This window comes from Hypanus sabinus, chromosome 6 (genome assembly GCF_030144855.1).
Source record: "Hypanus sabinus isolate sHypSab1 chromosome 6, sHypSab1.hap1, whole genome shotgun sequence".
Taxonomy (NCBI): Eukaryota; Metazoa; Chordata; class Chondrichthyes; order Myliobatiformes; family Dasyatidae; genus Hypanus; species Hypanus sabinus.
In genome coordinates, this window is record NC_082711.1 from 50,389,973 (window position 1) to 50,405,656 (window position 15,684).

The 15,684-nt window shown below is 40.6% G+C and overlaps 1 protein-coding gene across 1 annotated transcript in view; it reads right to left on the bottom strand.

The window, feature by feature from the left end:
• Positions 1-2,314: 2,314 nt before the first annotated feature.
• The window catches only part of spag6 (sperm associated antigen 6), a 140,325-nt gene continuing 126,955 nt past the window's right edge, over positions 2,315-15,684 (bottom strand). The window contains exons 11-12 of the mRNA XM_059972100.1: positions 6,315-6,460; positions 2,315-2,879 (exon numbers count right to left, since the gene is read on the bottom strand). Of these exons, the coding sequence (XP_059828083.1) occupies positions 2,813-2,879; positions 6,315-6,460 (213 nt within the window). The 3' untranslated portion in view covers positions 2,315-2,812. The remainder of the gene's footprint in view (positions 2,880-6,314; positions 6,461-15,684) is intronic.

A 15,684-nucleotide genomic window follows, 5' to 3' on the forward strand; every position in this document is an offset into this window, starting at 1 on the left:
AACGTTTGTTCAGCTATTCTCCATTTGCTTTTTTTCCCCCGTCAGGATCGTGCACACCTGCTTGATATGTTACCGATAATGAGGTGAACCAAGGTAAAAAAAAACGTTTGGTGGCTTTCGGTCAACTGAAAGAACAAGCAAGTACATTCGGATTTAATGCCGACACTGTCGTTGACAATTTGCAATCAGATACGATTTAAAAACCCCTTTCGCGGGTAGGTTGGTTCGTGTGGTTAGATTACTATACGAATTTGATCAAGCAGTTAAAATAACGCTTAATAATTGGGCAGTAGGGTTATAGCGTCCCATAATCCTTGTTGCCAATTGGCTAAAACTATTTTGTGGAATCTGTAAGAACATTATTGGGGTGAAGTGCGGTTGAGAACGCAATTGCCAGTTTTTGAAGAAGGCGGTCGGAAGAAACGTTTAATCTTAACAGTCGAAATTACAGCAAGACATGACGTCGGATTTGTAACAATTTGGGTCTTAGATGATAAATATCTTGGTGCGCCAGACACATTTGATTGTGTTCATAAAATCTGTATGCTCGGAAGGTTTCAAAGGAATACGCGAATGAGCTGCTGTTCCTCCCCCTCCCCCATCTCTTATTGGCGATCACTTCCAGACGAAGCCGAAATAGAGCAATCAGATTCCAAGTGTCAGACAATCCGGTAACCTGCTTACAGGAAACCACCTTTAGTCAAGGTTCAGATTCCTCCTGGCTTGTCCGTGTCAGCGCTGGGCTGTCATTTCCAGCCATTCGCCTACTACAGCAGGCAGGGGAGATCCGACAAACGAAAAGGCATCGCTTCTGGCCTCGCCCCCCTCCCCCGAAAACCAACACATTATTCCGTGACCTTAGAAGAGAGTCACCGGGGAAGGAGAAAGGAGACATTTTATTTGAGATAGATGATTGATTGGACAGCTTCGTGTTACAGTGGTCAGTCCTGAGAAAGAGCGAGAGCGAGGGGGCGAGAGCTCACATAGTTCGTTCCAGTTGCACACAAGGATGGCTTTGTTCGAAAGAGGAACCAAGCCCCTCTTCAGCTCCAATTTAACAGCGTGGCAGGCTGCAGAGCAACCTGACTGGAAACGCTTCGGTTCCAGAAGCACCTGACACAAACACACACAGTCTCTCTAAACCTACATATTTTATGCCAAAGAACCTTCCATATTCACTCGATCATTTTAATCTGATATGTTACCGGTACCGCATTTTCCCCCAAAATAACTGCAATTTACCACAATTCCGGGTTATTTGCATGAATCTTCCCGGCCGTTTGGAAAATCGGAACTGTTTAAAATATTATCTACAAAGATTTATACACCATGGCTGCCCTGTTTATTTAGAAATTAAACGCGAAGTAAACGGAGCTGCAAAAAGCAGGCATTAGCTTTGTCGGCCTACACAGGCTTTACAAGCAACAACGGACCAACCCACTCCAACCGGCATTTGCGGTATAAAAAAACACGGCTTGATTGGCGCGCTGCTCGTACTTAAACTCCACCGTCTGGTTTTTGAGCACCAGTTTCTTCCAGGCAGCTGCACAAAGCGGTTTCTTCAAAGCGTCGTTCTGCAGGTCCAGATTCGCCTTCCACGTCGTCTCCGAATTCGAGTTATATTTCAACATTACGTAAAAAGTAATTTCGCTTGAAATCGTACTCACTATTGCAAATTGGATTTTATAATAAGTAATAAGGCAGTACGCACTTAATTGTTCCCACCGATCTCACGAATAAAAATGACGTTTGGTTTTACATTCGGTTTCACATTTCAAACTGTAGTTACGCTCAAGTAGATATGATTATGGGATTGCTCGATGCATTTTTATGAAATGGAACAGGGAACACATCAAAGCACAACGCAGCAACTCTGAAATAACGCCTGACAGAGAGTGGAATGGCTAAATGAAAACTAGATTGGAAAATGCAGAAAATTATTTTCCTAACCTTGCAGAAAATTCTGTACTTTAAACAGATGCATTCATTCCATCTCACATACAAATCCTTTGAACAGTAGTGTAGTGCTGTGATCGAAGAGTGTTACATTCAGCAGGTCAGTCACTGTCACATTCTCTCGCTGTGCTAATTATAAATGTAGTTCCACAAGAACGTCAAACCAACCCGCAATACATGTAACACATCACCATTCAACAGCTCCTATACATGCAATAAATTCAAAAGTAAGGTGACATCTTGAACTTTTCCTGCCTGTATTAATATTGCTATACATTTTTTCTCGATTTGACTCAGTAAGCAATAGTGAACAAAGTTTTTAAAATAAAAATAGTCACTGTATATCAGCCAGGTTTTGATTAGTAATGATTCCACACAAACCTTTCACTTCAAACCCAAGTCACCGCATTTATTGGTGTCACACAGAGTTTCTGAGTGTCGCAAATACGAGTTTATATTTTCATATTATAGAATACAAAAGCAGCTTTTATGGCCACTGAAATTGGGCTTTAGGAAAGATCGCTGAAAATCCACAGCCTTGCCAACCACTCGCATAATTTAGACATCGTTTCGGTGAAAAATGCAATGTTTTTGGTCTGTAAGAGGCTTCGGAGTACTAACCGCTATTAAAAGAAGATAATGCACCGAAATGCAAACGAAACATGTTCATCAAAGAGGTCCTTCTGTTCCAGCAAAATTATTAACAAAATCAACTGAAATTGATCAAAGAATTTGGATGGAGACTTGGGCCATAATTTAATGCTTACTACAAAATATTTTAGAAAAGTTAGTAGAGACTTCCTGGTTTAAAACCAACAAAAACTTTGGCAAAAAAAAAGACCACCCACAATATTTCTTAAAGAGCTGGTTGGTAGTTTTCAACTCTTTCCAGCAATGCATCAGAATATCCAGGTGAGTAGTATCTGCAGAAATCAATAAAGAAACATGCGGTTAATACAATTGTGGATCAACCTGGTGAAACTACTGCAGTATAATGAAAACAATTCCTTCTGTAATCTGCCCCAGCTCTCTGCCAACCCAGGTTTTACATATTCTAGGTTTTCTTCACCCAATTAAGTGTGCTGGTTTCAGGTGTCTAGGCCCAAACCACTGGAATTTACTCCCTAAATGTTTGACCAAGGCATTGGTGATCTCTAAACTTTCCTTCTGTTATTTAAATTATATTCAATGATGTGTTGTACCTTGAAATGTTTAACTGCATTATATATACCATTTCAATGCCAAACAAAATTGAAACAATAAGAAAACAAGATGAAGCAGTTAAGTAATTGATCATATAAATAAATGTATAAAGCAGATTACTAAAACACAGCTGAAAACAGATTGGTGACATAACATGTTGAAATAATATTCAGCAGAGCCAAAGGACACAAGATCCTGTGATTCATCCTTTTCACAGTGAGGTTCCAAATTTAGATATGTTATATGCTGAATGCTCAATATGAGGCAAGAGGACAAATTTATTAATCAAGACACAGACCTGAAGACAGGAATGTTTTGCTGGCCTTAATAAAATAAAATAATCACTGTACACACATGCAAGTATTGAATATGGCAGACATGAAAATGTAACCAATCAAAACAATAAAAACACAGACAATTCTTAATCACGGTAAATCAGTTTCCAAGAAAGATATGGATCCTTAAACATCAAGTGTATTATACATGTTAATCAGGGACCATGTGCAGACAAAACAATCATACATGGGAATCTGAACAGAATTTGAAGTGAATGAATTATCTGTATTGGCACCAATGTATTCCAGGTTATTTAGCTGAATTTTCAGTACCACACTCATAAAGGGGGGAACTTTTGGATATAACTATGTGCAATTTTCAATTCTATTTGTAATTTCTCAAAAAGAAATGAGCAATGTACTGCAAAAAGGGTCTGAACACCTATTTTTAACATTCAGTTGCATTGCCTTTAGTGAGATTTCCAATATCAATATTTTGGATAACACCATTGTCAAGAAACTTCACCAAATCAGCCACATAAATTCTGTGGCTACAAGAAAATCCAAGCAACACACACAAAATGCTGGAGGAACTCAGAAGGCCAGGCAGCATCTATGGAGAAAAGTACAGTTGATATTTTGGGCCGAAACCCTTTGGCAGAAAATCAGAGAATGGGCATGTAAAACAGAGTCAAAACAATCACCATAAACCCCGAGGTACTGTCAGTGATAAGCAAGGATAAGATCCCATGGCAAGTGACAGCATAACACCAACAGAATGATGGAAGACTCCCCACTGACTTAAGTGAGCACAGGGCCAATTTTACACCAGATTCCTCAACATATTCCAGTACAAAGCATTAAGTTTGAATGGCATCTAATCCATCTGCCACCTGAATCAAAGGCTACTCTGATAGCCGTTCTATGTCCACAATCTACCAACACGAGTAACAAGTGCATAGAGCACTACTACTGAACCTGTTTCTCCAGGCTACACACCTGTCTGATCTGGAAGTACAGTCATACTGTAGAGAAACATGTCCTTCAGACTATGACGTCTAGACTTACTTCACAGTAGTTTAATTACCAGTTTGCTTAATAAATTTTGGAGAGAGTTTGATATAATTTGAGCTAACTTTCACTTCCTCCAACTCCTGTTGGTGCTATCACTTCACCCTACCAAATTATGCAGCACTCTTGTCCTTCAATTCCCTTTTTAATAAAACATTGGGTGCACAGCAGTAACTGCTCAACACTTGCCTTGAAGGTATTAGTGATATAAAATAGGAGTCATACTGTATATAAACCTTACAGTGGTAGCTCATCCCTGCCTGAAGGACATAAAACATGATGAGTTTTTACAATAATTCATCAGCTTTTTTTGTAACTTTGCTCATGCTACCAAAGTTGAGATTTTTAAAAAATTAATTTCACTATTTGCTAAAATAAGAATTGGTCTCACAACCAATGATCTTCCACTCTATACCTACTATTGTACCTTGCAATCCCCTCCCAAGGTTCAGTGTTAGAACATAGAACCACAGCACTTTATAGGCATTTGGCTCACAATGTTGTGCTGACCTAGAACTCTAGAACCAGCCTAGAAATTCCCAACGGCATAACCTTCTATTTTTCTAAGCTCCGTGTACCTATCTAAGGGTCTGTTAAAAGACCCTATTGTATCCGCCTCTTCCATGCACCCACCACTCTCTGTGTGAAAAACCTACCTCTGACATCCCCTTTGTACCTACTTCCACGCACCTTAAAACTATGTCCCCTCATGTTAGCCACTTCAGCCCTGGGAAAACGCCTCTGGCTATCCACGTGATTAATTAATGCCTCTCATCATCTTATAAACCTCTATCAGGTCATCTCTCATCCTCCGTCACTCCAAGGAGAAAAAGCCAAGTTCACTCAACCTATTCTCATGGCATGTTCCCAATCCAGGTAACATCCTTGCAAATCTTCTCTGCACTCTGTCTGTAGTATTCACATACTTCCTGTAGCAAGGTGACCAAAACTGAATACAGTACTTCAAGTCAGGTCTAAGGTCTAATATAGCTTTAACATTACCTCATGGCTTTTGAACTTAGTCCCACGGTTGATGAAGGCCATCACACCATACACCTTCTTAACACCATCGTCAACCTGCACAGCAGCTTTGAGTGGACATGGACCCCAAGATCTCTAGGATCCTCCACACTGCCAAAAGTCTTGCCATTAATATTATATTCTGTCTCTAAATTTGACCTACTGAAATGAACCACTTCTCACTTAACTGCATTGAACTCCATCTGCTACTTCTCAGTCCAGATCTGCATCCTATTGATGTTCCACTATAACCTCTGACAATCCTTCAGACTATCCACAACACCTTCAATTTTTGTGTCATCAGCAAACTTATTAACCCACCCTTCTACTTCTTCATCCAGGTCATCTATAAAAATCACAAAGAGGAAGGGTCCCAGAACAGATCCCTGTGGAACACCATTCCTCCATGCAGAATACGAACCAGCATCAACCACTCTTTGCCTTCTGTGAGCAAGCCAATTCTGGATCCACAGAGGAAGGACTCCTTGGATCCCATGCCTCCTTACCTTCTGAATGAGCCTTACACGGGGAACCTTATCAAATGCCTTACTGAAATTCATATACACTACATCTACTGCTCTATCTTCATCAATGTGTTTTGATGCTGTTGTGAATGCATGCATAGTATTTCCATTGGAGACAGGAATTCAGTTCTGCTGAGACCCATCAAAATCCAACAGCTTTCCAAAATCTGATTTCAAATCGATCAAAGTTGAAAACAATATAATCCCTATACCAATTAAACAAATTTGATGAGTGAAAGTTTAAGGAGAATAAATTCTACGTTACCTGACAATTTCTTCTGGATAACAGTTGTTAATGCCATTAATGTACTCCTGCATAACTGAACCAGGTTCAGCTTTAATCTCTTGAATCTTCTTCAGTCCACCACTTGTGACAAATAGACGACGGGCTTTAGTGTCGTGTGGTAGTACCTATTAGGTAGATTGGAAGTAAGAAAAAAAACAAATTATTTAAATTGTTAGATCATGCACAGGTTATAAACATGAGAGGTTCTGCATACAATGGAAATCTTTAACACACAAAATGCTGCAGGAACTCAGTAAGTCAGAGAGCATCTATGGAGAGGAATAAACAATCTATGCTTATGGATAGGTTCTAGTTTTATTTGAGTTTACCATTAGAGTAAAATAAACAATATTTCTAATTTATATTTTACATACATTGTTGGTGACAATTGATCTCCATGCATTAGATTAAACCACAACTGTGGCCTCATATTCAGCCTAAACCCTCTGTTCTGCATGCATTCTGGACCTCTGGCCCACCCTCCAAAATAATGAGTCAAGTATTGAACTATCAGGATTTCTGTACAATCAGATACTAGATTACTTAATTAAAATACAGCACGGAGTAGGCTTTTTGAGCTGCACTGCCCAGCAACCCTTGACAACCCCAATTTAACCATAACCTAATAAAACAGGTTGTTGTGAGAATTGAGAGAAGAGATCGCAGGAACATTAGCTATGATCTTTGAATCCTCTTTGGCTGCAGGGGAAGTGCCAGAGGACTGGAGAATGGCAAATAGCTCCCTTGTTTAAAAAAGGTAATAGGGAGAAACCTGGGAACTATAGACCGGTGAGTCTTATGTCGGTGGTCTGCAAACTACTGGAAAGGATTCTTAAGGATACGATCTATGAGCATTTGGAGAAGTACAGTCTACTCATGGATAGTCAACATGGCTTTGTGAAGGGAAGATCATGCCTCATAAGCCTGATTGAGTTTTTTGAAGAGGTAACAAAAGAAATTGATGAGGGTAGGGCAGCAGATGTGGTATACATGGACTTCAGCATTTGACAAGGTCCCTCATGAGAGACTCATCCAGTAAGTCATGGGGCATGGGGTAAGTGGAACCTTGGTTGTTTGGATAAAAAATTGGCATAAAGGAAGAAAGCAGAGGGTAGTTGTGGAAGGAAAATATTCTGCCTGGAGGTCGGTGACTACTGGAGTGCCGCAGGAATCTGTCCTCGGACCCCTGCTATTTGTGATTTTTATAAATGACCTGGATGTAGAGGCGGAAGGATGGGTGAGTAAGTTTGCAGATGACATGAAGATTGGAGGAGTTGTGGATGGAGCTGTAGGTTGTCGAAGGTTACAAGAGGATATAGACAGGCTGCAGAGTTGGGCAGAAAAATGGCAGATGGAGTTCAATCCAGACAAGTGTGTGGTGATGCATCTTGGAAGGACAAACCAGAAGACTGAGTACAGGAATAATTGTCAGTTATTTAAGAGTGTGGATTAACAAAGGGACCTTGGGGTTCAAATCCATACATTCCTCAAGGTCGCTGCACATGTTGATAGGGTAGTTAAGAAGGCCTATGGGATGCTAGACTTCATTAACAGGGGGATTTAGTTCAAGAGTAGAGAGGTCATGTTACAACTCTACAAATCTCTGGTGGGACCACACTTAAGAGTATTGTGTTCAATTCTGGTCACCTCATTATAGGAAGGATGTGGGAGCTATGGACAGGGTGCAGAGGAGATTTACCAGGATGTTGCCTGGATTGGAGAACAAGTCATATGAAGCAAGGTTAACAGAGTTGGGACTTTTCTCTTTGGAGCATAGAAAAATGGGAGGGGACTTGATAGAGGTCTACAAGATTATGAGAGGCATAGATAGGGTGGATAGTCAGTACCTGTTTCACAGGGCACCAATAGCAAACACCAGAGGGTATATGTACAAAATTAAGGGAGGAACGTTTAGGGGAGTCGTCAGGGGTAAGTTTTTTTACACAGAGGGTTGTGAGTGCACTTGAAGCATTGTGAACAGTTTTGGACCCCTTATCTATGAAACGATGTGCTGGCATTGGAGAGGGTCTGGAGGAGGTTCACAAGAATAATCCCTGGAATGAAAGGGTTAATGTATGAGGAATATTTGATGGCTGTGGGCCTAAACTCACTGGAGTTTAGAAGACGGGCAGGATCTCACTGAAACCTATCGAATACTGAAAAGCTTAGATAGCGTGAACTTGGACAGGATGTTTCCAATAGTGGGGAAGTCTAAACCACAGGGCACAGCCTCAGAATGCCCCTTTAGTACAGAGATGAGGAGGAATTTCTTCAGTCAGAGGGTAGTGAATCTGTGGAATTAATTGCTTCCAATGGCTGTGGAAGCCAAGTCATTGGATATATTTAAAGCAGTGGTTGATAAGTTCCTGATTAGTAAGGGTGTCAAAGGTTATGGGGAGAAGGCAGGAGAATAAGGTTGAGAGGGATAATAAATCAGCCATGTTTGAATGGCGGAGACTGATCAATGAACTGAATGGCCTATTTCTGCTCCTATGTCTTATGGTAAAAACCTTAAGAAAACTGTCAACATATATTTAATATGTGTTAATCAATAAAGGCTTTTCCACTGACTCAAGACGGACAAATTGGACCAGTTCCGGATTACCTTTATTATGGTGAGTGGCGCATTCAATCAATTCTGAAAATTATTATAGGAAAGCAAGATTACATAATGGCAAGAAAAAGATGCACAGACCTACAATGCACAGTGGGAATGGCACAGTCACATCTGGAACTGTAATGCAGCCTCTTAGAAACATGGACTCATCACTATTAATTAAATTATTGGTATGACTCTGATTCCTCAGGGTAAGAGCATGAATAAGTAATTGTAGCCCATGTCAATCAGTATTCTTACTGAACATGTACTTTTGTGGTCACTTCCACAGTTACCTTCATAGTGTTTTACTTGTTTGGGTGTAACAAGTATCATTTGAAATACCATCATTTAACTTTCATCCCTGACAATGCCAGAGGAAGCAGTTGCCATCAATCCTATTGGAGGCTCTGCAGTTACACATGGGCCAGACAAGCTATGAACAACAAAGTTCTTCCTTGAAGTAAGTTAGCAAACTAAAAGGGTTCTTATAGCAATCTAAGAAGTTTGTGGTTATTGTTACTGAGGTCAATATTATTTCCAAATTAATCATTTAAACTTCTCCATCACACTTACAACATAGAACATTACAGCACAGTATAGGCCCTTCAGCCTATGATGTTGTGCCAACTATTTACTGTAAGATCAATCTAACCCTTTCCTCCTCCATAGCCCTCCATTTTTCTATCATCCATGTGTGTATCTAAGAGTTTCTTAAATGCTCCCTAAGGTATCCTTTCTACTGCCACTCCTGGCAGCACATACCAAGTACTCACCACTCTGCAAAAAAAAAATTACCTCTGATAGTTCCCCCCCCCCCCCTCTACTTTTCTCCAGTCACTTTAAAATGATGCCCCTTTGTACTAGCCACTTCCGCCTTGGGAAAAAGTCTCTCACTATCCACTATATCTATGCCTCTTATCATCTTGTACACCTCTATCAAGTCACCTGTCATTCTGCTTTGCTCCAAAGAGAAAAGCCCAGCTCTCTCAACATAAGACATGCTCTACAGTCCAGACAACTTCCTGGTAAATATCCTCTGCAGCCTCTCTAAATTTTCCACATTCCTCCTATAATGAGGCAACCAGAATTGAACACAGTATTCCAATGCCAGTCTAATAAGGATTTTACAGAGCTGCAACATTACATCACGGCTTTTGAACTCAATCCTTTGACAAAAATAGGCCAACACACTATACGCCTTAACAACTCTATCAACTTGCGCTGCAACTTTGGATGTGAATTCCAACATTCTCTGTTCCTCTGCACTATTAAGAATCTTGCCATTAACCCTGTATTCTGCCTTCCAAAGTGAATCTCTTCACACTTTTTTGTGTTGAACATATGCTACCTGAGCTCACCTTTGCACTTAGCAATATCCCATTGCAACCTATAACAACTTCTACCCTATCCACAACTCCACCAGCCTTCGAGTCATCTGCAAACTTACTAACCTACTCTACCACATCACTTATAAAAATCACACAAAGCAGGGGTCTCAGAACAGGTCTCTGCCCCTCACAAAGCCATGATGACCAACTCTAATCAGACTCTGTTACCCCAAATGCTTATAATTATGGTCTCCAAGGATCTTCTCCAATAATTTGCCCAAACTGAAGTAACATCTAGGGTTACCCCTACTCCCTTTCTTGAACAAAGGAATAACATTTGCCACCCTCCAATCATCTGGTACTTACTCCTATGGCCAATGAAGTTTCAAAGATAATTGCCAAAGGTGCAGCAATCTCTTCACTCACTTGCCATAGTAACCTGGAATACATCCCATCCAACCCAGTTCCTTAAATATCTTAATATTTTTTTCAAAAGTTACAGTGCATCCTCTTTCTTAATGTCAACATGTTCTAGCATATAAGCCTATTTCACCTTGTCTTCAAAAACGTCAAGACCTCTCTCACTGGTGAATACTGAAACAAAGCATTCATTAAAGACCTACCCTACCTCCTAGACTCCAGGCACATTTCCACTACTATCCCTGATCAGCACTACCCTCACTCTACCCATCTTCCTGCTCTTCACATATATGTAGAATATCTTGGGAGTCTTCCTTAATCTTACTTGCCATGTTATTCTCATGCCCCTTCTTGCTCTCTTAAGTACATTTTTTCACTCCTTCCAGGCTACCTGTCTGAGCCTTGCTTCCAAAACCATTAAGTAAGATTCTTTCTTCCTCTTGACTTTGTTCCACATTCTTTGTCAATCATGGCTCCAGCACCCTGCCATTCATTCCAGCCTCAAAGGGATAGACTTATCCAGTGAACAAGAAAGTAAGTGAACAATATTTGACAGGAGATATAAAGGGATGATGCCAAATAAAGATCTGAATTATTATGGGAAATGCTATAGATACTGGAAATTTGAAATGAAAACTGATAATAAATATGAGAGATTCTGCAGATGCTGGAGGAACTCAGCAAGTCAGGCAGTCTCTTTGGAAATGAATAAACGGTCGATGTTTCAGGCTGAGGCCCTATTTTCAGGATTGAAAAGGAAGGGAGAAGATGCTAGAAAAAAATGGTGGGGAAGGAGGTTAGCTGAAAAGTGATAGGTGAAGCCAGGATGCTGGGAAAAGTGAAGGGCTGGAGAAGAAAGACTCTGATAGGAGAGGAGAGTGTACCATGGGAGAAAGAGTGGACCCTGGAAAATGTGTTGAATCCTGGACAACAAATGAAGAACAGGTTCACTGGATCATCTGCAAATTGCACACATACAGCTATATAGGACCCTGGCCAGACCCCACTTAGAGTATTGCACTCAGTTCTGGTCACGTCACTACAGGAAGGATGTGGAAACTATAAAAAGGGTGCAGAGGAGATTTAAGAGGATGTTGCCTGAACTGGGGAGCATACCTTATGAATAGGTTGAGTGAACTCGTTCTTCTCTCCATGGAGCAGCAGAGGATGAGAGGTGACCTGATAGAGGTGTATAAGATGATGAGAGGCATTGATCATATGGATAGTCAGAGGTTTTTTCCCAGGGCTGAAATGGCTAACACAAGAGGACACAGTTTTAAAGTGCTTGGAAGTAGGTACAGAGGAGATGGCAGGGGTAAGTTGTTTTTTTAAACACAGACACGTGGCGAGTGTGTGGAATGGGCTGCCAGCAATGGTGGTGGAGGCAGATACGATAGGGTCTTTTAAGAGGCTCCTGAATAGGTATGTGGAGCTTAGAAAAATAGAGGGCTATGGGTAACCCTAGGTAATTTCTAAAGTAAGTACAGGTTTGGCATAGCATTATGGGCTGAAGGGCCTGTATTGTGCTGCAGGTTTTCAATGTATCTATGTTCTAAAGCTGTTGCATGAAGAAACTTAGGCATTAGCAGAAATGAAGGAGTGAGCCAGGCATACAGTAAGCCACCTTCAGAATGTTGGTAGCAAAGGAAGTTGAAGAGGATAGGAAGATTTGCTGTTGGTGAAAGATTTCCTTCTTTGTTTTTGTCAGAACTGCAACTGACTCTGCTAGAAGTACTATCCAAAAGTAATTTCTGACAAATGACCAGCTTCTTTGGATCTGATTTGGACTTACTTCTGGACCGAACTGGACCCACTGTGCCTGTTTTCTTTATTGCAAAAATAGCATATAAAAGTAGTTTTGTACATGTTTTAAAGTATTAATGCCCTCCTCCTGTATAAGTTTAGCTCATTAAAACATTTGGCTAGACTCATGATGTTGTAGTTGGCACTTTACCCGTAATACTTTATTTGTGATGACGTTGTCAACTTGTGCAGCTCGTAGTAATCACTAATGAACAAAATATAAGACTGTCGACCTTTCACATGTGCACCATTATTTAATAAGATTAAGGCTGAATTTTCACTATTTCCTTAATTAACCATTTTACTTAATTAATCCTATAATACCTCGATTCCCTTAGCATCTAAAACTCTATTAAACTCTGCTTTTAATATACTCAGTGACCAAGCTTTCACAGCTACCTGGATCATGAAATCCAAATGTTCTTTATCCTTTGAGTGAAGACATTCCATCTCATCTGTGCTCTGAATTATACCCCTGGTTTTGGATATTCTAACCAGTGGGCACATCAACTCAACAACTAGCCTATCATGTCCCTTAAGAGTACTCAGTCTTAGAAATTTTGAATAATCCATACCCATTCTGTTTAATTCTCCTCATATGAAAAACCCTTGGAACTAGTCTGGTCGACACTCCCTCTGTTGTAAATGCAGTCTTCTTTGGGAAAGAAAACCACACCTACACAAAATTTTTCAGATGCAGACTCACAAGGTGTCTATATAATTGGAGTAAAACATTCTAAACCATTTTCCAATAAAGCCTACTATACTGTATGCTTTCCACATTTCTTGCCTTTCTCACATGCTAACATTCCATGTGTGTATACGGCTATTCAGGTGTTTCTGAACAGTAGCACCTTTTAATATCTCACCACTTAAAAGTACTCAAGGTTCCTACTTTCCTATTCAGAGTGTATAACCTCATATTTTTCCACAATACTCCATTTACCATGTCCTTGCCCATTCACTTCAGCCTTTATTTTTAACTCCCAATAAATCATGCAGCAAATTGTATTAAAAATAATGGGAATAACAGGATATTGTTTTATACTTGATAAATTCTATGTATCACACTCCTGCTTCTGACCCCTTCTCTTTGATATATTAAAAATTTCATTACCAAAAGCCCTGGGCATAGATTAAAACAACTGTGCACTGATATCATTAGTTCATGGAAGCATCGATCCACGATCCCGGTATTGCAGTGCCTGGCCAGTTGTGGTACAGTGTCAATTTGGTATATATGTGTCTTTATTCCCTCCTTCCTTCTCTTTCCCCATTTCTCACCCCACTTTTCCCAGCCGGTGGTTGCCATGGAGTAAGTGACTCAGTGTGCAAATGGACTGGCAGCTGAATGTTTTGAACACTTCTTAAAAGGGTAGAATTGAAATAATAATTAAGGATGTCTAATTTTATGATACTTTGGTTACAGGTGATTTGACATTAGGAAACAAATGGCTATTTAGTGCATTAAAATGAGTGAATACAATTTTGAGGCCTCTATGTCTTAATAGAACTTAAAAGCCAGAGCAGCATCTTCCATTAGCACTATATTAGCCATCAGTTGGGCATTTGGAAGAAATTCAACAAATACATTGTGCAGTGAATGAAGCTTTTAATAAAAACTTTTTTTAAAAGATTAGTTTTATTCATCACGTCTACATTGAAATATTGAAACATTGTGAAATGTGCAGTTCTATGTCAACAACCAACATCCCGCAAGTGTCAGCACGCTTCTGGCACTAACACAGAACGCCTACAACTAACTAACCCTAATGATGTGTCTTCGGAAATAATACTTGCCAAGATCATAAGACCATAAGACAAAGGAACAGAATTAGACCATTCAGCCCATCAAGTCTGCTCCGTAATTCCATCATGGCTGATCCTGGATCCCAGTCAACCTCATACACCTGCTTTCTCACCACATACTTTGATGTCCTGACTGATCAGGAAACAATCAACTTCCGCCTTAAATATATACACGGACTTGGCCTCCATTGTCATCTATGGCAAAGCATTCCACAGATTTACTACTCCTGACTAAAAAAATTCCTTCTTACATCTGTTCTAAAGGATTGTCCCTCAATTTTGAGGCAGTGTCCTCTCGTTCAGGATATCCCCTCCATAGGAAACATCCTCTCCACATACACCCTATCAGTTTGTAGGACAAGTCTGTGGTGAACTGTGGTACCTGTCTGGACATGCCCCCTGCTGACTGCTCCTGTGGCTCCTCTCACAGACCCCTGTATAAAGGCGATCAAGGCCTGAGCCCGGCCTCTCAGTCTCCAGGATGTAGTATGGTGGTCACTCACTGCTTGTTCCTTCTTCCAGTCAATAAAAGCCGATATCTCGCCTTTACGTCTCAGAGTGAGTTATTGAAGGTGCATCAAAGTCCGTGCCTATATTTAAGGCGGTGACTGTTTCCTGATCGGTCGGGACATCAAAGGAAATTACCATCAACAGATCACTTGCAATACCAGAGGAAGCAACACACTGGACTGTTGTTACATGACCATCAAGAATGCCTACCGTGCTATTCCATGCCCTCACTTCAGGAAGTCTGGTCACCTGGCTGTACTTCTGCTCCCTGAGTATAGGCAGAGACTGAAGACTGTAGCACCAGTGGTAAGGACCAAGTAGTATGGACAAGGGAAGCACAGGAGCAGTTACAGGACTGCTTTGAATCAGCGGACTGCACTGTATTTAAGGATTCATCTTCAAACCTGGATGAGTATGTTGCAGTTGTTACCGACTTCATTAAAACCTGTGTGGATAAGTGTATGCTTACTAAGACTTACTGTACATTCCCAAAGCAAAAACCGTGGATGAACCAGGAGGAACGTCATCTGCTGAAAGCGAGATCTGTGGCATTCAAGTCTGGCAATCCAGGTCTGTACCAGAAAATCACATATGAGTTGCGGAAGGCTATTTCAAGGGCAAAGAGAAAATTTCAAATGTGGTTGGAGACGACATCAGATGCACAACACATTTGGCAAGGTTTTCAAGACATTACTTCCTACAAAGCGAAACCCAGTAGCATGAATGCTTCACTACCAGATGAACTTCTATGCTCACTTTGAAAGGAAGAATACAACTACAGCTGTGAAGATCCCTGCTGCACCTAATGACCCTGTGATCTCTGTCTCAGAGGCTGAGGTTAGGCTGTCTTTAAAGAGAGTGAACCCTCTCAAGGTGGAAG